The sequence below is a fragment of the Mytilus californianus genome, unplaced genomic scaffold (assembly GCF_021869535.1).
Source record: "Mytilus californianus isolate M0D057914Y unplaced genomic scaffold, xbMytCali1.0.p SCAF_17, whole genome shotgun sequence".
NCBI lineage: Eukaryota > Metazoa > Mollusca > Bivalvia > Mytilida > Mytilidae > Mytilus > Mytilus californianus.
In genome coordinates, this window is record NW_026262659.1 from 8,484,109 (window position 1) to 8,510,670 (window position 26,562).

The 26,562-nt window shown below is 34.3% G+C and overlaps 1 protein-coding gene and 1 long non-coding RNA gene across 29 annotated transcripts in view; both read right to left on the reverse strand.

Annotated features, from left to right (window-relative positions):
- LOC127726333 (vascular endothelial growth factor receptor 1-like) overlaps window positions 1-26,562 on the reverse strand; it is a 255,073-nt gene that overhangs the window by 183,595 nt on the left and 44,916 nt on the right. For 8 of the 28 annotated variants that reach the window (XM_052233672.1, XM_052233680.1, XM_052233673.1 and 5 more), the window contains exons 9-19: window positions 22,197-22,359; window positions 18,225-18,346; window positions 14,422-14,757; window positions 13,554-13,737; window positions 10,369-10,511; window positions 9,670-9,868; window positions 7,682-7,782; window positions 5,373-5,506; window positions 4,255-4,384; window positions 1,382-1,486; window positions 814-933 (exon numbers count right to left, since the gene is read on the reverse strand). The exons of 8 other annotated variants lie outside the window; for them this stretch is intronic. In XM_052233672.1, the coding sequence (XP_052089632.1) occupies window positions 814-933; window positions 1,382-1,486; window positions 4,255-4,384; window positions 5,373-5,506; window positions 7,682-7,782; window positions 9,670-9,868; window positions 10,369-10,511; window positions 13,554-13,737; window positions 14,422-14,757; window positions 18,225-18,346; window positions 22,197-22,359 (1,737 nt within the window). The remainder of the gene's footprint in view (window positions 1-813; window positions 934-1,381; window positions 1,487-4,254; window positions 4,385-5,372; window positions 5,507-7,681; window positions 7,783-9,669; window positions 9,869-10,368; window positions 10,512-13,553; window positions 13,738-14,421; window positions 14,758-18,224; window positions 18,347-22,196; window positions 22,360-26,562) is intronic. 12 more of the 28 variants (XM_052233688.1, XM_052233684.1, XM_052233664.1 and 9 more) reach the window with 10 other exon arrangements.
- On the reverse strand, window positions 15,778-17,487 carry LOC127726354 (uncharacterized). The gene is made up of 3 exons (XR_007993506.1): window positions 17,245-17,487; window positions 16,581-17,078; window positions 15,778-16,415 (listed from the first exon to the last, which is right to left on the reverse strand). It is a non-coding gene; the product is annotated as an uncharacterized LOC127726354 (long non-coding RNA).

Sequence of the window (26,562 nt, forward strand, 5' to 3'; positions counted from 1 at the left end):
TTCATCCTTGTTGACTTATTTGTAGATCTTCCCCTTTTTTTATGAATAAAACCCTGTAACTCGGAAACCTAAAATCTAAAATATATAAAAATCGAAAGGGAACTTATTCATGTCAATAGATATAAACAATTCACCACAATTTTTTGCAAGTTGGTGAAAGCATTCTTGAGTTATTGTCCGAAAACTGTAAAATCCCCCTTTTTTAATGAATAAAACCCCATAACTCGGAAACGTATAATCTTAAATTTCTAAAAATCGAAAGGGAGCTCATGTCAATAGATATAAACAATTCACCACAATTTTTGGCAAGTTGGTGAAAGCATTCTTGAGTTATTGTCCGAAAACTGGAAAATCCCCCTTTTTTAATGAATAAAACCCCATAACTCGGAAACGTATAATCTTAAATTTCTAAAAATCGAAAGGGAGCTCATGTCAATAGATATAAACAATTCACCACAATTTTTTGCAAGTTGGTGAAAGCATTCTTGAGTTATTGTCCGAAAACTGGAAAATCCCCCTTTTTTTAATGAATAAAACCCCACAACTCGGAAACATAAAATCTAAAATTTATAAAAAACAAAAGGGAGCTCAAGTCAATAGATATAAACAATTCACCAAAGTTTTATGCAAATTGGTTAAAGCGTTTTTGAGTTAATATCCGACATGTTGACGAAGGACGGACAGACGGACAGAGGTATACCATAATACGTCCCGTAAACGGGCGTATAAAAAGGAGATTTTGGTATTTCCATGAGATAGCAACCTAATGACACAAAGAAAACAATAGTGATACATGTAATATATTACACTTACCATATCTGATTTCCTTGGTCACGGCACCCAATAAATTTACAATATTGAGATGCTGACCGAGATGAATCAGTATCTTCAGCTCTGACAGTAAAGCCATCATCTGCTCTTTATCTGTGCAATCTTATAACATGAAAAGAAACAAAAAATTCAAAAGTCATGAGTTAACCCAAAAAGTGTTTTTTCGTTTATACTATAAACTCACTATTCACTATTCAAATCATTCAGAAGTTTAGTTAATATTTTGCAACTATAAACTTTGATTCACATAGAAGAATTCCTGTACCATTCTGAATTTAATTTTGGTTTATTCATTTATAATTTTAAGTTGGTACGTTTGAATGTTTGTTTGCTATTCTATGGTAAAGAAGACTAGGTAAAAAAGTACATTTCTTTTCATGAGGTTTAGAATTGTACTTAACTAATCATTTTTCATGTTTACAGTTTTTTCTTGGGACTTAAAAAACACATTTTAAAGGTAGAATATTTGTTTTGGATGGTACTGTACAAATGGAATATGTTTTCCTAATGACACATAAATGATTATTGTGTTACACTTCAAATGGCTTACCTTTAACCATTTTTACAGCAACTGTAGAGACATCTTCACAATCCTGTATACCAATAGCCTCTGCTTTAATGACACGACCAAAGGCCCCCTGACCTAATACCATACCTAAAATAATGCAATGAAAGCTTTCCTTAATATGGGTCAGTACTTCATAAACCAACACCAAATGTAAACTAGAGGCTCTCAAGAGCCTGTGTCGCTCACCTGACTCTACTTTGGTTTTAGAAATCATGTAAAGATAGATAAAAATCATAACAGATACCCAAATAATGATTGAGGCCAAATTTTGATTAATATTGGTCCCGTTATTTAATAAAATATCCTGGTGGCCATCTTGAACAGTAAATCGGCAACAAAGTAGCAACACTTGGTCAGCACTTCATGAGGAACATTCATGCCATGTTTGGTTTCATTCCATTCAGTGGTACTCTAAAAGAAGACATTTGTATGTATTTCCCATAGGGTCCTATGTTAAACTAAGCCCCCCCCCTTCCCCTAGCGGCCATCTTGGATGATGGATCGACTGCAAAGTAACAACACTTGGTCAGCAACTCATAAGGAACATTCATGCCATGTTTGGTTCAATTCCATTCAGTGGTTCTCTAAAAGAAGACAATTGTACGTATTTCCCATAGGGTCCTATGTTCAACTAAGTCCCCCGCTGTCGGCCATCTTGGATGATGGATCGGCTGCAAAGTAACAACACTTGGTCAACATCTCATAAGAAACATTCATGCCATGTTTGGTTCCATTCCATTTATTGGTTCTCTAAAAGAAGACATTTGTATGTATTTCCCATAGGTTCTTTGTTAAACTAAGTCCCCTGCTGTTGGCCATCTTGGATGATGGACCGACTGCAAAGTAACAACACTTGGTCAGCACCTCATAAGGAACATTCATGCCATGTTTGGTTTCATTCCATTCAGTGGTTCTCTAAAAGAAGACATTTGTATGTATTTCCCATAGGGTCCTATGTTAAACTAAGTCCCCCGCTGGCGGCCATCTTGGATGATGGATCGGCAACAAAGTAACAACACTTGGTCAGAACCTCATAAGGAACATTCATGCCATGTTTGGTTCAATTCCATTCAGTGGTTCTCTAAAAGAAGACAATTGTATGTATTTCCCATAGGGTCCTATGTTCAACTAAGTCCCCCGCTGTCGGCCATCTTGGATGATGGATCGGCTGCAAAGTAACAACACTTGGTCAACATCTCATAAGAAACATTCATGCCATGTTTGGTTCCATTCCATTTATTGGTTCTCTAAAAGAAGACATTTGTATGTATTTCCCATAGGTTCTTTGTTAAACTAAGTCCCCTGCTGTCGGCCATCTTGGATGATGGACCGACTGCAAAGTAACAACACTTGGTCAGCACCTCATAAGGAACATTCATGCCATGTTTGATTTCATTCCATTCAGTGGTTCTCTAAAAGAAGACATTTGTATGTATTTCCCATAGGGTCCTATGTTAAACTAAGTCCCCCGCTGGCGGCCATCTTGGATGATGGATCGGCTACAAAGTAACAACACTTGGTCAGAACCTCATAAGGAACATTCATGCCATGTTTGGTTTCATTCCATTCAGTGGTTCTCTAAAAGAAGACATTTGTATGTATTTCCCATAGGGTCCTATGTTAAACTAAGTCCCCTGCTGGCGGCCATCTTGGATGATGGATCGGCTACAAAGTAACAACACTTGGTCAGAATCTCATAAGGAACATTCATGCCATGTTTGGTTTCATTCCATTCAGTGGTTCTCTAAAAGAAGACATTTGTATGTATTTCCCATAGGGTCCTATGTTAAACTAAGTCCCCCACTGGCGGCCATCTTGGATGATGGATTGCCTACAAAGTAACAACACTTGGTGAGCACCTCATAAGGAACATTCATGCCATGTTTGGTTTCATTCCATTCAGTGGTTCTCTAAAAGAAGTCATTTGTATGTATTTCCCATAGGGTCCTATGTTAAACTAAGTCCCCCGCTGGCGGCCATCTTGGATGATGGATCGGCTACAAAGTAACAACACTTGGTCAGCACCTCATAAGGAACATTCATGCCATGTTTGGTTTCATTCCATTCAGTGGTTCTCTAGAAGAAGTTCAAAATGTAAAAAGTTAACGCCGACGACGGACGCCGCCGGACGCCAAGTGATGAGAAAAGCTCACTTGGCCCTTCGGGCCAGGTGAGCTAAAAAGAGGTTTGTAACAGTTTTTCTTACTTTGATTTCATAATACAAGATAACTATTATCATAAGCACTAATTAAAAATTTGCATTTTTTCTTTACAAGTTAACCTTATTGGAATACAGACTTGCAATCTGATGCCCTATGCTACTCAAGTGCCATGCTCTATGCATGTTAAAGAATACCTTCTGCAATTCTTGGAATGGTCAGTGGTGACCAGTTTCTATGCTAAACATCTGAACCTATAATCATTAAATTCTCTGAATAATGCATTGGTTCCCTTTATTGTAATTTCTTTGTTAGCCTTACTTGTTTAAGTTAGAGTGCAGAAACGAAAAAAATTGGCGTTTTCCAAGTTATAAAGGGACATAACTCTAGAACAGTAAGTGACTCACTGTCCAAATTTGAACTATGTTTGTGAGTTTCAGTTCTTAGCATTATGTATGAGTTTCATAAAATTTGGAGAAGGAAAACTTAAGTTAGAGTGCGGAAACAAAAATAAAACAAACAGAAGGACATATGGAAAGACAGTCAAGGGTAACACTTATTGCCCCCTTAGCCTAGTGGTCGGGGCATAAAAATATGGTTCTACCATTAGTTGTATATCCAATGTTCCAGATGTTAGCAAATACACAGACTGCATTAGATTCTGAAATGGCAAATTGAAAGATTCTGTGAGTTTACCTTGTCTGAGCCTCTTTTTTGGGAACTCCCATTTTGGATCATAGGGTAAACAGGATGTTTGTTCATCAATAGGTATATCAGGATTATAGTCTCCACTTGGATGTATCAACGTTTTCTCCAATTCTTTATGCTTAATGAACAAAAATAATTAAATGCAATTTGATTAAAGAAAATGTAATTTTTGTTTATATATAATCAAGATATAATTAAACTAAGAATTAAAGAAAGGTTTTATATCTACAGTTTGAATTCATCAACTCACTTATGACTTTGATACTGCTCAGCGATTGGCTTAATGGGACATGCCATGATCACTGGAGATACAAAAGTCTTTGAAATATATAAATACACAGTCATGTTTGAGTGGGGACATTGTTTATCACAATCTACATAACTCACATAAGAAGGAGTACTGGTCAACATTATAAGATGGTTTTAATCTATGACTATAAGAAATATTGTCAGGTACACAGTAAGCTATTTCCAAATAGTCCAGAAAATCAATGTTCTAATTAGATAATTTCTGGACACGATTCTGATTTTATGCAGCGAGCCGATTGAAAACATTTCAAATCTTAGCAAAACAGTAAAGCTTCATTTTTTCTTCATGTTTTAGATAAGAAAACTTTAGTTGTTAAACGTTTAATCATCATAACGGTGAAATAAATTTTAAAAACACCTTCATCTATATTTGCCGTAAAAAATTGTAATCAAAGTGCCAGTGTGTCACTCGAAATGATAAGCAGATTAAAAATTTGCATGAAAAGGTCATCTATACATGACCCTTTATAAGATGTCCTCAGATCTTACAGGAATGACAAACAATTCTAACAGAGCTGTGTGAAGGATCTGATTTCTTTGAGTCTGGGGGACAAAATTTTAATCCTGGTATCTATGATGAGTTTTATTATTTCAGGACATTGATTTTTCATTTAATATATCATGAAGCTATGTGTATTTGTCATTCCCTATTCTTACACATATCATGAAGCTATGTGTATTTGTCATTCCCTATTCTTACACATATCATGAAGCTATGTGTATTTGTCATTCCCTATTCTTACACATATCATGAAGCTATGTGTATTTGTCATTCTCTATTCTAACTCATGACTCACCAGTGCTGCAGCTTTACGTCTGTACAGTATACACATCAGTATCACTATGACTACTATCATTATTGTTGCTACGACAACCACAGACACAATTATTTCTGTTTCATGTCTTTTTTGAAGTCCTTTATTCAGTTCACCTACAAAAAGAATCACATTTCAATATTCTGAAAAAAAAACATCTCTTGGTGGTCACGATATATTCATATTAAGGGTCTCACTTAACATAGCTAGTAAAAACTTCTTGATATAATTAACCTTCATCTTTACCTTTGAAACTGTAAACAAGTTTATGTCATGGTATTTTATGTTATAAAAAAAGTATGTTTGTGTTTTATTAATGAATAATTCTTTTTTTGTGATTTAAAGGGGTGTAAAAGCTTTGACTGAAGCTCATTTTGCATGAAGCACACAATCAATTCTTACTTAAAATGTGTGCATGATCAATAATTATACAACTCTATAGAATTTTCAAAATAGAAGGATCAATGCTAAAAAATGACATTTTACCCTTTAACAATGAAACTAATTCATTGACAAGCTTTTTGTTTGTTTTCTTATTCAAAATTATAGTGTTGATAAAGAGAGCATGATTAGTCATATAAATGTTCCATGTTATCAGGAAATAAATAAATGCTCCGCTGGGGCGCAGCTTGATACGACCGCAGAGGTCGAACCCTGAACAGTTGGGGCAAGTATGGACACAACATTCAAGCTTGATACAGCACTGAATTTGGATTGTAATTAAATATTTGACACAGCATAGGTTTCTCACACAGAATGAAGTGGTCTAAGAACTTAAAAATTTTTAATTTACCTATTCAAACCATATCATTATTATTTGCTTTTATATATAAATCAGAAATAACCAATTTAAAATGGAAAATTTTAAAGAAAAAAAATGAAAAAAAAATCCCCCCCAATTTTTTGAACCCCCTTATGATTCATCACCCCCAAACTCAATCCCAGCTTTCCCTTTGTGGTATGGTAGCTTGCAGTTCAATTTCAGAGATATCCATACACTTGAACACAAGTTATTGTCTGGAAACTAGAAAAATGCTTGTTTTTTGGCCCCATTTTGGCTCCAAATTCCTAAATGTTTAGGGCAATTACCCCCAAACTCAAACCCAGCTTTCCCTTTGTGATATGGAACCTTGCAGTACAATTTCATAAAGATCCATACATTTACACACAAGTTAATTGTCCTAAAACTAGAACAATGCTTGTTTTTTGGCCCTTTTATGGCCCCTAATTACTAAAATTTTGAGGGAATAACCCCCAAAATCAATCTCAGCCTTCCCTTTGAGGTATGGTACCTTGCAGTACAATTTCAGAGAGATCCATACATTTGAACACAAGTTATTGTCTGGAAACTAGAAAAATGCTTATTTTTGGCCCCTTTTTGGCCCCTTATTCCTAAACTTTTTGGGCAATTACCCCCAAACTCAATTCCAGCTTTCCCTTTGTGATATGGAACCTTGTAGTACAATTTCATAAAGATCCATACACTTACACACAAGTTATTGTCATGAAACTAGAAAATTGCTTGTTTTTTGCCCCTTTTTGGCCCCTAATTCCTAAAATTTTGAGGGAATTACCCCCAAAATCAATCCCAGCATTCCCTTTGTGATATGGAACCTTGTGATACAATGTCAGAGAGATCCATACACTTACACACAAGTTATTGTCATGAAACTAGAAAAATGCTTGTTTTTTGCCCCTTTTTGGCCCCTAATTCCTAAAATTTGGAGGCAATTACCCCCAAAATCAATCCCAGCATTCCCTTTGTGATATGGAACCTTGTGGTACAATGTCAGAGAGATCCATACACTTACACACAAGTTATGTCTGGAAGTTACAAAAATGCTTATTTTTGGCCCCTAATTCCTTAACTGTTGGTACCATAACCCCCAAAATCAATCCCCACCTTCCTTTTGTGGTATTGAACCTTATGGTAAAATTTCATTGAGATCCATTCATTTAAACTAAAGTTAGAGTGCGAAAACTAACGTGTCTTCCGACGACGACGACGACGACGACAACGCCAACGTCATACCAATATACGACCACAAAAATTTGTTTGCGGTCGTATAAAAATGATGTCGAAATGCTTCACCGTTGTTGTCCACCAATTTTTCTCAAATTCATGTCTTTTATCAAGGTACATTGTACTTATTACTACCAAATGACCCCTAAAAAAGTTAACATAAAGATAGACAGACAGGGTGATTTCTATTTATTCTAGTAAACAAATGTAGAATTTTACTTCTTAATCCTTCTTTATTATTGATTTTGCTCTTAAAATAGTAACATACCAACAGATAAAGTCCAGTTACTGTAAGCCACGCCCCCTCGGTTCGTTGCTTCACATGTATAAACACCTCGGTGAATTTTAGAAGTTTCATTAATGTGTAAACTGAAATAACAAGCATAATAATAATATATGTCTACGAAAATTGATGATTTCAACATTTGTACACTAAAACTAACTTTTTCAGTAAACTAAATGAATGTGATGGCACGGGGGGGGTCTCTTTCTATATGAAGGTATATACATATGTGCCTTTTTTGATACGCCAAATATATCAATGGGGTGCAATTTTACCGAGGAAATATATCAATATGTAGTAATTGACCGATTGTGATATATCAATGGGTCATAATTTTTCAGTTTGTTGTGCAACGATCTTCACTGAATTTCCCAAACTCTTTGTCATTAAAATTTCCACATCTGCTGAAACTTATTGACACAGGTTTTGTTAATGATCAAATTTTATTACACTGTCACATGGGTTATGATTTCGCTGTGAAATATATGTATAGGTAGGGATTTCACAATTATTCAATATATGAATGGGGGGTGTTTGCTGCACAACTGTACCAACAATCCCATGTTGAGACCCCCCCCCCCCCCCCCCCCCCCCTCGTGTGTGATGGGAAGCCATCACAGAGAACCCTGCTACACATAAAAAATAATTGAGGTGGATAAGACTTTTTGCACCTATGCACACGTTGACTAAGTTGATCTAAGTAATTTACCAGGACTTTGTCTGTACAGTTTTCTTTCTTATACAAAACACAACTTCTAGTCATGCTAGTAATGGTGAGTAATCATGCAACTTTTCATCACAACACCAAATTAATAAACCACAGGCTGTGAAAGTTAGTGAGTGCAAATGTTATTGCCATTATAAAATAAAGAAAAATGAAAAAAAAATATTTTCAAACTTTTGCTTCAGACATAATCTCTTAATCATAAATAAAACTTCTGCCATTCTTAATATTCTATGAAGGTTTTACAAAGTTATTGATGTTAAAAAAAACTTTAACCTAAGAGGTTTATCATGTGTTAACTGCCAAAAAATGAGTCCTTTTAGCAGTAAAATTTAGAATTGAAGAAAAAAAAAACTAATTTGTTTTGGATAGTGTCTGTTTCTGTGTAATTTTCATAAAGTTCTGTGCATGAAGGTTTGACCAAGTTAATTATGTCTGAGAAAAATTTTAACCACCTAAGTGTAGATCATGTAACTGAGTAAAACGTTGCAAATGTGCGGTTAATTGACAGACTTGATAACAGATGAATTATCAATTAAATTTCAAATAGAACAAGTGCTTCCATAGAATCCAAAAAATTATTGAAAGTTTATGTAGAAGATGTATTTTCATACACTTACATATTTATTCCTCTACAAAACAACTACAAGAAAATATGATTGTAAGCAAGTATTCTTTATCCTTGATTTTGTCCTCTGTACAACGTATTTTATCATATTCTTACATACCCGGTACTGTAAATTCAGAAACTATTGCGTGCATTTATTATTGCGAATTTTGAAGAATGAACTAAAATGCGAGATTAATTATTGCGATTTCAGGAAAATCTGCATACAGTTGTATGTATCAGATATCAGAATGCAAGTTTTTATTATTGCGATATTCATTCAGTCGCATTATTCGCATTAATAAAAACCTTGCAATAATTTCTAAATTTACAGTAATCAATACCGATGAAGATCTCATTATCGTGATGTATATACTGGATAGTCATGATAGTAGCATATATATAATATACATTACAACATTTCTATCTGGCAGCTGTTAACTTTTAAAGTACAAAATATTATTATAGGACTTCCAAATAAACTAGGGGAGCATGTAAGCTAGCAGATTTATTTTAACAGCTAATTGTCATACAAATTCTGCGGCAAAATAAAAACAACTATTTTAGCACATAAGTGCCAGAATAAAACTAAAATAAAATGCATAAAGCTTTTAATGGTCCTAAAATGTAATCCATACAAACCTCTTATTGTTGTCTGTAAAGTAGATCCCTAAAGTATTGTTGTCATCATCTATTAACTTGTTGTCCTTAAACCATCGGTAGGTTGGTTCTGGTATCCCTACCATCTCACAATCAGCCACTTTGTAAGATATTCCCTCATTAATACTAATTCTCGTGTCTTGCTCATGTGATCCTCCGGCTAAATGTGGTTTTACGATCCCTGTTAAAGAATAATATAGAAATCGTTGGTTTTACTATTCCTATTTCTCCATAGCAAATGTCCACAAATAAGACAACTGGATCTATCCAACGTGTTTGAAATACAGAGGTCTGTTTTAAGAGCAGGTTTTTATGAAGATTGCAAATCTCCTCACTTTTATTAATTCACATCAGTGACTACTTAATACAAGTTTGACTGTATACTGTAAATTCAGAAATTTTTGTATGCATTTGTTATTGCGATTTTTCAAGAATGGACAAAAATGTGAGTTTAATTATTGCAATTTCAAAAAATCTGTTTGCAGATTTTATCAGAATGCGAGTTCTTACTATTGCAATACTCACCCAGTCGCATTATTCGAATTAATAAAATCTTCACAATAATTTCTGAATTTACAGTATTGTACCCGATTTCTAATTCAAAATTTTGAAAGATTTACTTTTAGTGTCCACCCAATTGTGTTTTAAATATAAATGCAAATTAATACAAGTATACAATACCTCTAACTGTAATCTTTTTTTCTGTTCTATCTGGTTCTATATGACTACTACTATTGGGTTTCATACCCAGACAAACATAGGAACCAGTATCTGATAGTTTGACTGAATGAATAACCAGCTTAACTGTTAGGGAAAAAGCAGATCTGAAATCAAATGAAAAATCATCATTAAAATCTAAAATCCAATTTCAGTCTTAGGTTTTTGTGTATTTTTCTGTATTTACAAAACATTTAGAAACATATCAATGGCCAGCACAACTAACACATAGTTCAGTTTTGGACAAAAATTAGCTTTTAAAGTACATTTGTTTTTAATTTTGACTGCTGAGCCCTCTCCCCTTATTTTTTCCATGGGCCACTTAGCTCCCTCAATTTAGAAACTCGAAACTAGAGGCTCTAAAGAGCCTGTGTCACTTACCTTGGTCTATGTGCATATTCAAAAAGGACACTCTCCAACATTGTAGACAAGAATAGAATTCATGACAAAAATCTCTGTTTTGTTGATCTTGTATTGCTGATCATTTAGTCTGTTTAGTTTCTCTCTATCTTTTTTAGTTTTTGCTCAAAACACAAAAGAGGGATAAAAAAAATCCTCATTTAAGGGCAATCACTCCTAGAAAGAGTGACAGTCTACTAACTAAATTGTCAAAATTTAACTTGTTAGTAGATCTTCCCTTTAGGCCAGTTGAGCTAAAAAATGAACAAGAATAGTGAAAACATCATTTAGGATTAAAGGCTACTAACAAAAAACAAATAATTATATTTCAGATAAAAACACAGAGAACAATATTTTTTTGCTTTTTCACTTAAGCAATAACATATTTTCAAGAAAAGTTATTTCTATTCTATACTATAAACATGGAAATTTGTGCACAGTGTTATTTTCGCTTATTTTAGGATCATGAAAAATACATCAAAATATCCGTCACATGAATGTTTCGTGAAAATTATGATATTAATGTGAAGGGTGAACCGTTAATGTATGAATTTAACCTCAGCTCGAAAAACATTATATATAAACATGGACACATTGCAACCCCCTGTTTACTTTGACTTAGATGTGGGCAACAGATAAATATTCTATTACTTGATGATTTTCTGAGTCTGATGAAGTAATTCAAAATTTTTTTTTGATTAGCCTGTTTTTTGTATTTTATAAACAATATGACATGCAAATGATATACTATTGACAATGCTGCCAGGATTGAAATGTTTTATAATTTGTCTTTTTTAGTTTTTTTTTTCTCCTGTAGTTTCCCCTTGTGAGGTAATTATGTCACCCGTACGACAACGTCGGGTGACATATTGCTTTTCCTCCATTTCTTTATTATGGCACCCTCAACGGAGTTGGGGTGACGTATTGTTATTCTAAGATTCTTTTTTTCCTTAATCTTCTTCCACACATTTTGTCCACGCAAGTTCTTAGAATTGAATGGACCAATGTTGATGGAACTTTACAATAATGTGGACCAGCATGTGAAGTTGTGCATCTGACTTTGGAATGGTCAAGATGGCTGCCGTTTCCATGGAAACAGCAAAAATCCGAAAATATTCAAAGTGTTCCAAACTGTACGAAACTTCACTAAAATAGTAACTGGCATGGCCTGAGCTGCATTTTGAACTTGGAATTTTCAAAATGGCTGCCGTTACCATGGAAACAGTTAAATTGTGAAAAATGCTAAATCTTTCATTATAAGACTCAACTGGATGAAACTTAATGGAAATGTTACCTAGTATGCCAAGATGCCAAGACGATATTTGGATACTCCAAAATGGCCACTGTTGTCATGGAAACTGGGGGCAAGTTTAACATTGACCCTATGGAAAAACGCATAAAATCAACATTTTCTTAAAAAGTATTTCACCTAAGTCAATGAAACTGTACTGATATATAACATGACATGTGGCAATAAGATGTCTGCTTTTAGAATTTTGGAATTATCCACTGTAACCATGGATGCAGCAAAAATGTCCAAAATTTCAAAAAAAATCAAAATGCTGCAAACTGGATGAAACTTTATAGAGATGGTAACTGGCATGGGCAGAGTTGCATTTTGAAGTTGGAATTTTCAAAATGGCCGCCTTAACCATGGAAACAGCAAAAATGTCCAAAATTTCATAAGCTCCAAACTTAATGAAACTTTACAAAAATGATAATTTGCATGTGTAGATGCACTCTTTGACTTTGGAATTTTCTAAATGACTGCCACTCACCTGGCAACGGGTGAAGGGTGCCATCCGCTATTGCTTGCAATTGCAAATCTAGTTATTATTATTATTATTCCACCTTTTTTTGTCCGCCAGTTTTCTCATAGATTAATGGACCAATTGTATTGAATGGGTACCAAAATGAGGACCACAAACTCTAGTTATGCACGACACCTTTGGAATTTTTTAAATGGCCAACGTTACCATGGAAACCAAAGAAAGGTGAAAAAATAAATTTTTTTGAGTTTGGTGGATTATTTGGATATGCATAAACTTAGAATTATGATATTTTAATACAATGTAGGTGCCCACTATATACTGGTTTTGGATGATTTTGGCAATCACTGGAACTACTATGTTGCCATGGAAACTACACCAAAAATTTCAAAAATATCAAAATGCTCAAAATTTAATGAAACTTCACAGTCATGATGAGCAACATTGGTAGATGTGGAATTTGACGTTGGAATTTCAAAAATGTCTGCCGTTACCATGGAAACAATGCAAAACAGGTCAAAATGATCCAAACACCTTCATGTAGCATTTCCTCTCTTAAAATGGTAGGTCAAATCCATTGAAACCTTGATGGTATGTTCCCTCCAATGTACCAATGTGGCATCTGTCTCTAAAATTTTGGAAATGGTCTCTGTTACCATGGAAACCAGCAAAAATGTCAAAAAATTTCAAAATGCTACAAACTTTATGAAACTTAATATAAATGTTAACTGGCAAGTATTAATGAGACTTCTGGCTCTGGAATTTCCAAAATGGCCGCCGTTGCCATGGAAACAGCAAAAATGTGTAAAAATTTCAAAATGCTCCAAATGTTCTGAAAATTTACAGAAAGATGTAAAGCCATGCATATATGTCCATTCACTGTTTAAAATTTTCAAAATGGCTGCCGCTTAGAGGCAATGGGGGGAAGGGTGACATCCGCTATTGCTTACAATGGCAAATCTAGTTATCAATTCTGTTTACCTCCCTATAGTAATAGTGGTCCTGTTCCCATTTTCTATTGGTTGCAGTGTATCTGATCCATCTTCCCGGTACAATACATTTACTATATTGTACTCCCACAAGGTGGCGTAGCAGGTAATTGTAATTTTGTCTTCCTCTATTGGTGTAACATAGGACACATGTAAGAACAAACCTTCCTCCATTTCTATAAAATAAATTGTTTTAATTTACATCAGTTCACCTGTTCATTATGTTTTATCCTACAAAATATATGGATTTGAAATGAAATGAAATATATCTTATATAAACCAATTCAATATCATACATAATAAGGCATTAATTAACAAAAAAATATGAATCAATGTATCACCATGGCCTGCTCACATATTCAAATTTAATCGTTCAGTGAACCATAAAATCCAGGTCAAAATCCTAATTTGGTATGTATTTTATAAAATTAACATCATAATGAACAAACATACTGAGGTTCAAGTTGTTGTGACCCTAACTTCATCGTTAACTACCTTAAACTAAAACTTTAACCTAATACAGGACAGAGGAATAGATGTACACTTGCACTGACTGGAAAACAAAATATCCCCTAACTATTGTAGGAAGGCATGGAAAACAAGGTTTTAATATATAAATATCTGTGAACAAATTTTGAAATAAACATTTAAAAAGAATTGTATTGGTATATAATCCCTATAAGACGATGTGATTTTCTATTTTTGAACTCTTCCTTTTTATATTTGTTTTCCCTTCCAATATGATGTTTACTTGATGAGTATTTTCTTCATAACCATTTAGTTTTTCAAATATAAATTGAGAATCATACCGATTACAACTAAATCATGGTAAGAATGATCGCCTTATGTCATAAACTCACCACTTATCTTTATTATTTCCTTTGCAGATGTTGTATTTCCAACTTCATTCTTAGCTTTGCACCTAAACACTCCAGTCTGAGAAGCAAACAACATTAATTGGAAACTACTCCCTTCCTGAGCCTCATACTCCACCTTTAGATTAGTATCCGACAGTTTTTTCCATTGTTGTCTTGTCTTGTCATTACACAGATTTATGCCACACGGTGAGAATTCCATCCATATATCACCGAAGTCAACCGAGGGTATTGATTGTGTATTACATGTTATGGTATAGAGTCTGTTGAGTATGTAGTAATCTCCTGGTTTAGTTGATTTTATCTGTACTAAAGGTTTATCTGTCAAATAAACATATTGTAATAAATAGAATTTGTTTGTTATACTACCACTGCTGCTGCTGGTGGACTATCCGTCCCCAAAGGTAACCAGTGCTTGGTCTAGGCATCAATCAAATGACATATTTAGCGTCAATGGAGTCACTGTCCAAGCGTCAGTGGAGTCACTGTCCAAGCGTCAGTGGAGTCACTGTCCAAGAGCCAATGGAGTCACTGTCCAAGCGTCAGTGGAGTCACTGTCCAAGCGTCAGTGGAGTCTTCCTGTGCAATACTATCTGAGTGGCCAGGTAAATACATGCAATAAATATACATACAATCTTGCAATTGTAAAAATGCTCCTCCGGCAAAATTCAATTTTGATAGTTTTGCATGTTCTATAAAGACCTTTTGGTTTATAAGCACTTCATTTTTACATCTTCTTAGCTTTTAAAATTTTTTACATTGTACACACAATAAATATAGCATACTATTTATTAAATAATTTTTTTATTGTATGGCAAAAACGTATTTCGTACAGAATATTACCAAAATTTAGTGTGCAAAAATATATCATATTGCACTAGTTCACATTAAGAATAAGAATTATGGGTGTAAACTGGCTGTTACATTGTCAACCAACCAATTTTAACTTTATTTAACCAAATATAAATTGTCCCCAGTTTGTCAAACTTGTATATTTTCTGATATGAATTCATCAACAATGAAAGAAAAATCTCCAGAATAAGTAACCGAAAGTTGGCTAGAAAGGGCTAAATGCTGAAAAATGTATCTGTGAAAATAATTATAACTAGAGGCTCTCAAGAGCCTGTGTCGCTCACCTGATTATACTTTGGTATTGGAAATCATGTAAAAATAGATTAAAATCATAACAGATACCCTAATAATGAGTGAGGCCAAATTTGGTTTAATATTGGTCCTGTAATTTAATAAAAAATCCTGGTGGCCATCTTGAACAGTAAAACGGCAACAAAGTAGCAACACTTAATGAGCACCTCATAAGAAACATTTATGCCATGTTTTGGTTTCATTCCATTCAGTGCTCCTCTAGAAGAAGCATTTGTATGTATTTCCCATAGGGTCTTATGTTAAAGGAAGTCCCCCCATTGGCGGCCATCATGGATGAAGGATCAGCTTCAAAGTAACAAAACTTAGTCAGCACCTCATAAGGAACATTCATGCCATGTTTGGTTTCAATCCATTCAGTATGTGGTTCTCTAAAAGAAGACATTTGTATGTATTGTCCATAGGGTCCTTTGTTAAACATTGTCCCCATCTGGCAGCCATCATGGACGAAGGATCAGCTTCAAAGTAACAACACTTGGTCAGCACCTCATAAGGAACATGCATGCCATGTTTGGTTTCATTCCATTCAATGGTTCTCTAAAAGAAAACATTTGTACGTATTTCTCATAGGGTTCTATGTTAAACTAAGTCCTCCGCTGGCGGCCATCTTAGATTATGGATCGGCTTCATAGTAACAACACTTGGTCAGCACCTCATAAGGAACATTCATGCCATGTTTGGTTTCATTGCATTCAGTGGTTCTCTAAAAGAAGACATTTGTATGTATTTCCCATAGGGTCCTATGTTAAACTAAGTCCCCCACTGGCTGCCATCTTGGATAATGGATCAGCTTCAAAGTAACAACACTTGGTCAGCACCTCATAAGGAACATTCTTGCCATGTTTAGTTTCAATCCATTCAGTGGTTCTCTAAAAGAAGACGTTTGTATGTATTTCCCATAGGGTCCCATGTTAAACCTAGTCCCCGCTGGCGGCCATCTTGGATTATGGATCGGCTTCAAAGTAACAACACTCGGTCAGCACCTCATAAGGAACATTCATGCCATGTTTGGTTTCATTCCATTCAGTGTTTCTCTAAAAGAAGACATTTGTATGTATTTCTCATAGGGTCCCATGTTAAACTAAGTCCCTTGCAGGCGGCCATCTTGGATTATGGATCGGCTTCAAAGTAACAACACTCGGTCAGCACCTCATAAGAAACATTCATGCCATGTTTGGTTTCATTCCATTTAATGGTTCTCTAAAAGAAGACATTTGTATGTATTTTCCATAGGGTCCTTTGTTAAACTAAGTCCCCTGCTGGCAGCCATCTTGGATTATGGATCAGCTTCATAGTAACAACACTTGGTCAGCACCTCATAAGGAACATTCATGCCATGTTTGGTTTCATTCCATTCAGTGGTTCTCTAAAAGAAGACATTTGTATGTATTTCCCATAGGGTCCCATGTTAAACTAAGTCCCCCGCTGGCATCCATCTTGGATTATGGATCGGCTTCAAAGTAACAACACTAGGTCAGCACCTCATAAGGAACATTCATACCATGTTTAGTTTCATTCCATTCAGTGGTTCTCTAAAAGAAGACATTTGTATGTATTTCCCATAGGGTCCTATGTTAAACTAAGTCCCCCGCTGGCAGCCATCTTGGATTATGGATCGGCTTCAAAGTAACAACACTCGGTCAGCACCTCATAAGAAACATTCATGCCATGTTTGGTTTCATTCCATTCAGTGGTTCTCTAAAAGAAGACATTTGTATGTATTTCCCAAAGGGTCCTATGTTAAACTAAGTCCCCTGCTGGTGGCCATCTTGGATGATGGATCAGCTACAAAGTAACAACACTTGGTCAGCACCTCATAAGGAACATTCATGCCATGTTTGGTTTCATTCCATTTAGTGGTTCTCTAGAAGAAGTTCAAAATGTAAAAAGTTAACTCCAACGAGGGACGACGACGGACGACGCCGGATGCCAAGTGATGAGAAAAGCCAGGTGAGCTAAAAATAAGAAGATGTGGTATAATTGCCAATGAGACAACTCTCCACCAAAGACCAAACGACATAGAAGTTAACAACTATAGGTCACCGTAAGCCTTCAACAATGAGCAAAACCCATACTGCACAGTCAGCTATAAAAGGCCCCAAAAAAACAAATGTAAAACAATTCAAACAAGAAAACAAACGGCCTGATTTATGTTCAAAATAATGAATGAAAAACAAATATGATATACAGCAACAAACGACAACCACTGAATTACATGCTCCTGACTTGGGACAGGCACATACAGAATGTGGCGCAGTTGAAATAGTTTGCTGGCGCCAAACCCTCCCCCTAACCTGGGACAATGGTGCAATGGCACAACACAAGAACAAACTATACAAAACAAGTTTGTTTACACTTAAAGCTTTAATTCACTGTAACACAGATATATGTATCATCTCTGTAACCTAATCACAAACATTAATCATTGTTAATGCTGGAAACTGCATATGTAAGTTTCGCTTTGACCACTATCTTTGTGCAGGGGATACAATAGGTTTAAACTATGCAGCTTAAACCTAGATGGTCAAAAGAGAACTACAAATGTGACATTTGGTCTCTGGTGGAGAGTTGTCTCATTGGCAATTATACCACATCCTCTTATTTTTATCATACAAATGATCACTTACATTTAACAATCAGTTCAATATCTTTGGATGATACAAGGGCATTTTGAGCTTTAACTGTGTATGTACCAGACATCTGTCTTGTTACTTTCCTTATAGTGTAAGCTGTTGCTATCTTGGTAGTTCTGAAAATGTTTGAATATGATTTATACATACTACATAATTACACAGTGTCATCATTATTTTTAAAATTCATGAATAAAATCATACTAGAAGCTATAAGGAGCCTGTATCACTCATGATCATCTATCAATCTATGAATAATGTTAACTCTATCTGATTTCAAGTAATGTCCCTTGGAAAACAACAGCATTCCTTTAAATCTAGGAAAATTATCTCCCTTGAAATGATTCAGGTTAAGATTGTCTCCAATTAGCCATAGTAGAGTAGTTATTTTGGGGAAAAATATTTTAAAGCGCACTTTCTCAAAGATAAATACTTCTTTTTGTAAAGACTGTCATATATAAATGCTATGCTGAGTTTTCAAAAGCATATTATATAAAAATCAATAAAATTTTCTCCATTCTTAAGTAAACTAAATTCAAGAAGTCTAATCACATTTTTCATTTGCATTTAAGGTAAAGGTAATTTCTTTCCATATAAAGTTGAAGAAAGAATAGCTGGTTAGACAGAATGTATTTGCATGTATGCTAGGAAAAGGGGGGAAGGGAGGGGGGGGGAAGTCATTTGAAATATCCAATCTTATCTTGGAAGGGGATCATAAACCACTGTCCATTAGTTACTAATATTGAATATGGTTCTCATAACTGCCTATGTCTACCTTTAGCCAGTTGAGCTTTTAACAAGTATATGTGTGTGTCCAGTGAACCCCACAATCTGGGTCAAAACTCTACATTTGCATGCATGTATGTCTTTAAAAGGTTAAATCATAATGAAATTGTCAACTAAGGTTTCAAGTTGATGTGATAATAAAATGCTCCGCAGGGCGCAGCTTGATATGACCGCAGAGGTCGAACCCTGAACAGTTGGGGCAAGTATGGACACAACATTCAAGCTTGATACAGCTTTGCATTTGGATTGTGATTAAATATTTGACACAGCATAGGTTTCTGACACAGAATGAATGTGGTCTAAGAACTTAAAAATTTTAAATTGGACATTCACCTATTATGGTCCAATATCCAAAATCTAAATACATGGTTAGATTCAGCATATCAAAGAACCCCAAGAATTCAATTTTTGATGAAATCAAATAAAGTTTAATTTTGGACCCTTTTGACCTCAATTTGGACAAAGTTGATAACGGGGCCCAAAAATCAAAAATCTAAATACATGGTTAGATTCAGCATATCAAAGAACCCCATATATTCAATTTTTGTTGAAATCAAACAAAGTTTAATTTTGGAACCCGATTTGGACCAACTTGAAAACTGGGCCCATAATCAAAAATCTAAATACATGTTTAGATTCAGCATATCAAAGAACCCTAAGAATTCAATTTTTGTTAAAATCAAACTAAGTTTAATTTTGGACCCTTTGGACCTTAATGTAGACCAATTTAAAAACGGAACCAAAAATTAAGAATCTAAATACACCGTTAGATTCGGCATATCAAAGAACCCCAATAATTCAATTTTTGATGAAATCAAACAAAGTTTAATTTTGGACCCTTTGGACCTCAATGTGGACCAATTTAAAAACGGGGCCCAAAATCCAAAAACTAAATACATGGTTAGATTCAGCATATTAAAGAACCCCAAGAATTCAAGAATAAAACCCCATTGAAATTGGTCAAGAAATAAGCAATTTATACGAAGTATCTTTTTTTGCACAATACTGTGCAATTAAATATTTCTTGCTATTGCGCAATACTGTACAATTGACAATTTCTTGCTATTGCGCAATATTGTGCTATTGGATATTTCTTGCTATTGCGCAATACTGTGCAATTGAAGATTTCTTGCTATTGCGCAATACTGTGCAATTGAAGATTTCTTGCTATTGTGCAATACTGTGCAATTGAAAATTTCTGGCTATTGCACAATACTTATTATATAATAATTTACACATCCTGTTTGGTGTGTATCTCCTACCATATCATTATTATTTGCTTTTAAATATAAATCAGAAATAACCAACTTAAAATGGAAAATTTTAAAAGAAAAAAAAAAGGAAAAAAAGAAAAAAAAGGAAAAAAAAAAATCCCCCCCCCCCCCCGAATTTTTTGAACCCCCTTATGATTCATCACCCCCAAACTCAATCCCAGCCTTCCCTTTGTGGTATGGTACTTTGCGGTACAATTTCAGAGAGATCCATACACTTGAACACAAGTTATTGCCTGGAAACTAGAATAAACTGCTTCGCTGAGCGCAGCTGGATACACCTGCAGAGGTCATGCAAACCCTGAACAATTGGGGCAAAAATGGACACAATATTCAAGCTTGATACAGGTCTGAATTTGGATTGTAATTAAATATTTGACATATTATAGATTTCTGAATAAATGTAGTCAAAGAACTTGAGATTGGTTATATGAATTGAATTTATCTTCAATTAAAGATTTCTTGCTGTTGTGCAATACTTAGTAAATCTGTTGTCAGACTATAAACAAATAAAGTTCAATTTCTTCTCAATGTCATATTTGAAATTTATGAAAATCAATAAGGAGAATTACATCAATAGCTATAAATAATTCACCAAAGTTTCATGAGAACTGCTGAAAGCATTTTTGAGTTATTGTCCAAAAACTGGAAAATCCCCCTTTTTTAATGAATAAAACCCCATAACTCAGAAATGTAAAATCTAAAATTTATAAAATTCTAAAGGCAGCTTACATCAACAGATATCAACAATTCACCACAGTTTCATGAGAACTGCTGAAAGCATTTTTTAGTTATTGTCGGAAAACTGGAAAATTCCCCTTTTTTTATGAATAAAACCCTGTAACTCGGAAACGTAAAATCTAAAATTTATAAAAATTGAAAGGGAACTCATGTCAATAGATATAAACAATTCACCAAAATTCCTTGCAAGTTTGTGAAAGCATTCTTGAGTTATTGTCGGAAAACTGGAAAATCACCCCTTTTTTAATGAATAAAACCCCACAACTCGGAAACGGTAAATCTGAAATTTATAAAAAACGAAAGGGAGCTCACGTCAATAGATATAAACAATTCACCAAAGTTTCATGCATATTGGTTAAAGCTTTTTTGAGTTAATGTCCGTCATGTTGACGACGGACGGACAGACAGACGGACAGACGGACAGACGGAAGGACAGACGGTCAACGGTATACCATAACATGTCCCGTAAACGGACGTATAAAAATGTGTTTTTAGGCCCCTTTTTGGCCCCAAATTCCTAAACAATTAGGGCAATTACCCCCAAACTCAAACCCAGCTTTCCCTTTGTGATATGGAACCTTGTAGTACAATTTCAGAAAGATCCATACACTTACACACAAGTTATTGTCATGAAACTAGAAAAATGCTTGTTTTTTGCCCCTTTTTTTGCCCCTAATTCCTAAAATTTTGAGGCAATTACCCCCAAAATCAATCCCAGCATTCCTTTTGTGATATGGAACCTTGTGGTACAATGTCAGAGAGATCCATAAACTAACACACAAGCTATGTCTGGAAGTTACAAAAATGCTTATTTTTGGCCCCTAATTCCTTTACTATTGGTACCATAACCCCCAAAATCAATCCCAACCTTCCTTTTGTGGTATTGAACCTTGTGGTACAATTTCATAGAGATCCATTCACTTAAACTAAAGTTAGAGTGCGAAAACCAATGTGTCTTCGGACGACGCCGGAGACGACGCCAACGTCATACCAATATACGACCACAAAAATTTTTTTGAGGTCGTATAAAAACTACCTTAAATCATAGCTTTAACCTGAAACTAAACAGAATAATGGCAGTACAGACAGATGAAAAGACAGGAACACACTTTGCCCCCTAACATTGTAGTCGGGGCATGAAAAAAACTATGCATTATTATATTTGACATACGTAACATCCACGTCTCCTTCCAAAGTCTGAAGCTGTTTATTCTCATGCCACCATGTAATATTAGGGATAGGATATCCGGTAAATTTCGCACTCAAGGTCACCTGTTGACCTTCTACTCCGTACACTTTTAATGAGGCAGGTACTAATGAAATGAAATCTGAAGCTGTGAAAGAAAAAAGTGTTTAAATTACTTATAAATAGGATTTCAAAGAAAATATTACCTGTATATAGCTGGACAATTATTTAGTCAGAAATTTCCTTAACACATATTATTGTAAATTCAGAATTTATGGTTAGGTTTTTATTAATGTGAATAATGCAACTGGGTGGGTATCGCAATAATAAGAACTTGCATTCTGATATCTTATACATATATCTGTATGCAGATATTTCTGAAATTGCAATATTTTAATCTCACATTTTTGTCCATTCTTCAAAAATAGCAACGATAAATGCACATAATAAATTCTGAATTTACAGTACTTTGAACATTAGTTAATCCTTTCACAGATACAAATTTGACTGTACCTGTTGAAATCTAATATTAAATGGGACATTACATTCTAAATTTGATGTTCTTTACAGAACTTGTAAGGTAAGATGGGATCCATATTGTTACGCCCTAGTGATTTGAAAGCTTATATTGTTACTGTGGTATTAACTTGTGTTAATAAGATAGATGTGTTTATATTGTCACTGTGGTCTCTGTTCCACACTTGATATTAGCAGATGTTCGTTGTTGCATTCTGTTCTGTATTTTACAGAAGAAATAGCTAAACTAGACCTATAATTATTAAATTACTTTATTTAATCTACGTATCGACTTTATTTATGAGTGTAATTGTTCATTTTGTATTTGTTTACATTTAATTTCATTGTAACGCGCCAAATGTAGCGTTACATTTTCCTGTTTTTGTTTATAAATTACTTATGTATTACATCACCAGTAAAGGACGCTTTTGAATAAAATGGGGAACGCATGTTCCAACTGTGAGATTCGCTCCCAGACCCTCCAAGCCTTTAGCAGTATATCTCAAACTATATATGTTTGCTGTACCAAGTAAGAGAACTTGGTGATTATTTTTAATAGACTTGATAATTAACCTTAACCAAGTCCTCATATCAAAATGCTGACATACTGTTTGCTCAGGTAAATCGCCAACCATGCACAGAGTATGCAGAGTATTTGAATGCAGTGCACCAGGCAGATATTCCTGCACCAAGTATGCAGAGTATTAGAATGCAGTGTCCCCAAGTAGATTTTCCTGCATCAAGTATGCTGAGTATTAGAATGCAGTGTCCTAAGTAGATTTTCCTGCACCAAGTATGCAGAGTATTAGAATGCAGTGTCCCAAGTAGATTTTCTTGTATTGAGCGCTAGAAGGATTGTTTTATTAAACTTGTTGCAAGTAATACACCTTCCTGTATTACTTATTATATATTAATGCATTTTATTTCATGTTTTATATTTCATGAACCACTTTATTTGTTGTATTGCAATTATTACTGAAGAAGAAAATAATACAATTTATGAACTTCCATTTTGATTTTTATTATTAATTCCTTCACCAGAGGCCTACATAAGTAACGATGGGAATCCTGACTCCAAAACCCCGGAACATTACCATATCAACTTACTGTTCGTTTGAAAAAACTTATTTCTAAAAGTTATCAATTTACAATTGTAGTAGGACACTTATATGTTGTCTTTATCTGTACTAACAGTTATTTCATTTTTGCTAGTTTCATACATAACTAAACATGTGTTATTGTTATTTAAGGAATGACTGTAATATTTTTTCTGTCTATGAAGAAATAACATCAAAAATGTGGTGCACACTGAATAACCCGTGAATTCTAAAAAAAGAGTAAATCATGATGTCACGGTCACATGACAAAATTATTCTATGACGTCAGAAGATGTGTTACATCCAAAATTAAATTATCAAGGTATAAACAATTATGGTCCTACATTCTGTTGATATTTATATTTTGGCATTGCACATGATCCTGCTGTTTCCCAGAATGCTTATGTCATGAAGATGTTACACTATATCTGTTGGAGGTGTATTGATTGACATTTTAGTCTTGGAAAACATGGTTTATTTATTATTTGAAATTGGGCTGAACCAGCTTTCAGTAACTGTGAGTTCTATTAGATCAGTACTTTGCCTTTTGTTACTGTAAATTCAGAAATTATTGTGAGGTTTTTATTAATGTGAATAATGCGACTGAGTGAGTATAACAATAATAAGAACTCTCATTCAGATATCTGATACATATATCTGTAGGAAGCTTTTCCCGAAATTGAAAAATTAAATTTCTCATTTTAGTTCAGTCTTCAAAAATCACAATAATAAATGCATGAAATAATTTCTGAATTTACAGTATTTGTTTTAGTGCTGAGTACTGATCTAATGAGTCAAGACCTTTCCGATTTATTTTACAGCTTGTTCTTTAATATGTTGTGTTGTTACACCACTATCTTAGGCTATGGAAGGTTGAGATCTTGCAAACACTTTTAACCCCGTCACATTCTTTATGTGCCTGTCCCATACCAGGAAGATGCAACCCAGTGGTTGTCTTCGGTTTTTGTCTGCCAGATTTGTTTTTGGTACATTGTTGTAGAATAAATCAGGCCATTGGTTTTCTCTTTTGAATAATTTCACATTTTGTCATATTGTGGCCTTTTATAGCTTACTATAGAGTACAGGTTTTGCTCATTATTGAAGGCAATAGAATGACCTGTAATTTTATATCTACTTGCCATGTAAAATTTAGGAGATGCAGTATGGTTGCCAATGAAAAAAATATAACCACATACCATTGGACAAGGAAATAAACTAAGGCTACTGTACAGCTTTCAACAATGAACAAAACCCATACCGTTAAGTAAGCTATAAAAGGCCCCTGGTTAACAAAATGTAAAATAATTCAGGAGAAAGTGGTGAAAAGGTATAACATTAGAAAAAAAAAGCCAAAGCATGATACCTAAAATTTCAAATAGAAAAAGAACATTTTCTGTATCTCTATGTTTGAAATTAATACATATTTCTACAGCAGAGTGTAACATAACTTGTCGTTGTTGTTTGAATACTGGACATCACAAAGAAAACCAATTTCATCTTTAATTGAATTTTTATCCTTGTGAATCTTTTATAAAGATTCTACTGAATAGCTAATTTATGAGCACTAATTCTTAATACTGTAAATTCAGAAATTATTGCAAAGTTTTTATTTATGCGACTGAATAAGTATCGCAATAATATCAAATTGCTTCGCAAAATTGCCGAGCGCAGCTGGATACGACCACAGAGATCCAACCCTGAACAGTTGGGGCAAAAATGGACGCAATATTCGCGCTTGATACAGGTCTGAAATTGGATTGTAATTAAATATTTGACACATAATAGGTTTCTGACACAGAATAACTGTAGTCAAAGAACTTAGAATTGGTTATATGATTTGATTTTATATTCAATTTTTTGCTTTTGTGCAATACACTATGCTGTTGCGAATTGACATCCCCCCCCCCCCCCCAAAAAAAATATTCTGAAATGAGAAAAAATTATATTTTTCCAAAATAAATGTGGATTGTGGACTGTGGACACATGTGATGCCCCTGCTTGCATATCATATAGTTATAAAGGGACATAACTGAAGAACAGTAAAAGTGACACTACCCAAATTTGAACTTGATCTGAGTTTTGTGGTAATAAGCATTGTGTGTAAGTCTCATAACATTTGGTTGAGGCTAACTTAAGTAGAGAACAGAAACGAAAAATTCAGCAATTTTTCTATTTGTAAACACGCATAACTCTAGAAGTTTTATAACATTTGGTTGAGACAAACTAAAGTAAGAGAACGGAAACGAAAAATTCAGCAATTTTTATGCTTATAAAGGGACATAACTCAAGAATGGTAAAAGTGCCGCCACCAAATTTCGTACTTAATCTGTATTATGTAGTAATAAGCATTGTGTATTAGTTTCATAACATTTGGTTGAGGCAAACGAAAGTTAGAGAACGGAAACAAAAAATTGTACATTATCTTAGTTTTGAGGTAATGAATATTGTGTATAGGTTTCATAATGTTTGGTTGGGGCAAACTTAATTAAGTTACAGAATGGAAACTAAAAATTTTGCAACCTTTCGATTTATAAAGGGGCATAACTCAATAATGGTTAACGTGACACTACCCAAATTCAACTTGATCTGTGTTTTATCAGTGGAAGGCAAAATTAAACATTGCATTGTATAAAGCATTGATTGTAGTTGATTCAACTATAATCATGGACAAAGGAAGATAACTCCAATTTTAAAAATGACTTGATATTTAGAAATAAAAAAAAGAAAAATTTAACAAT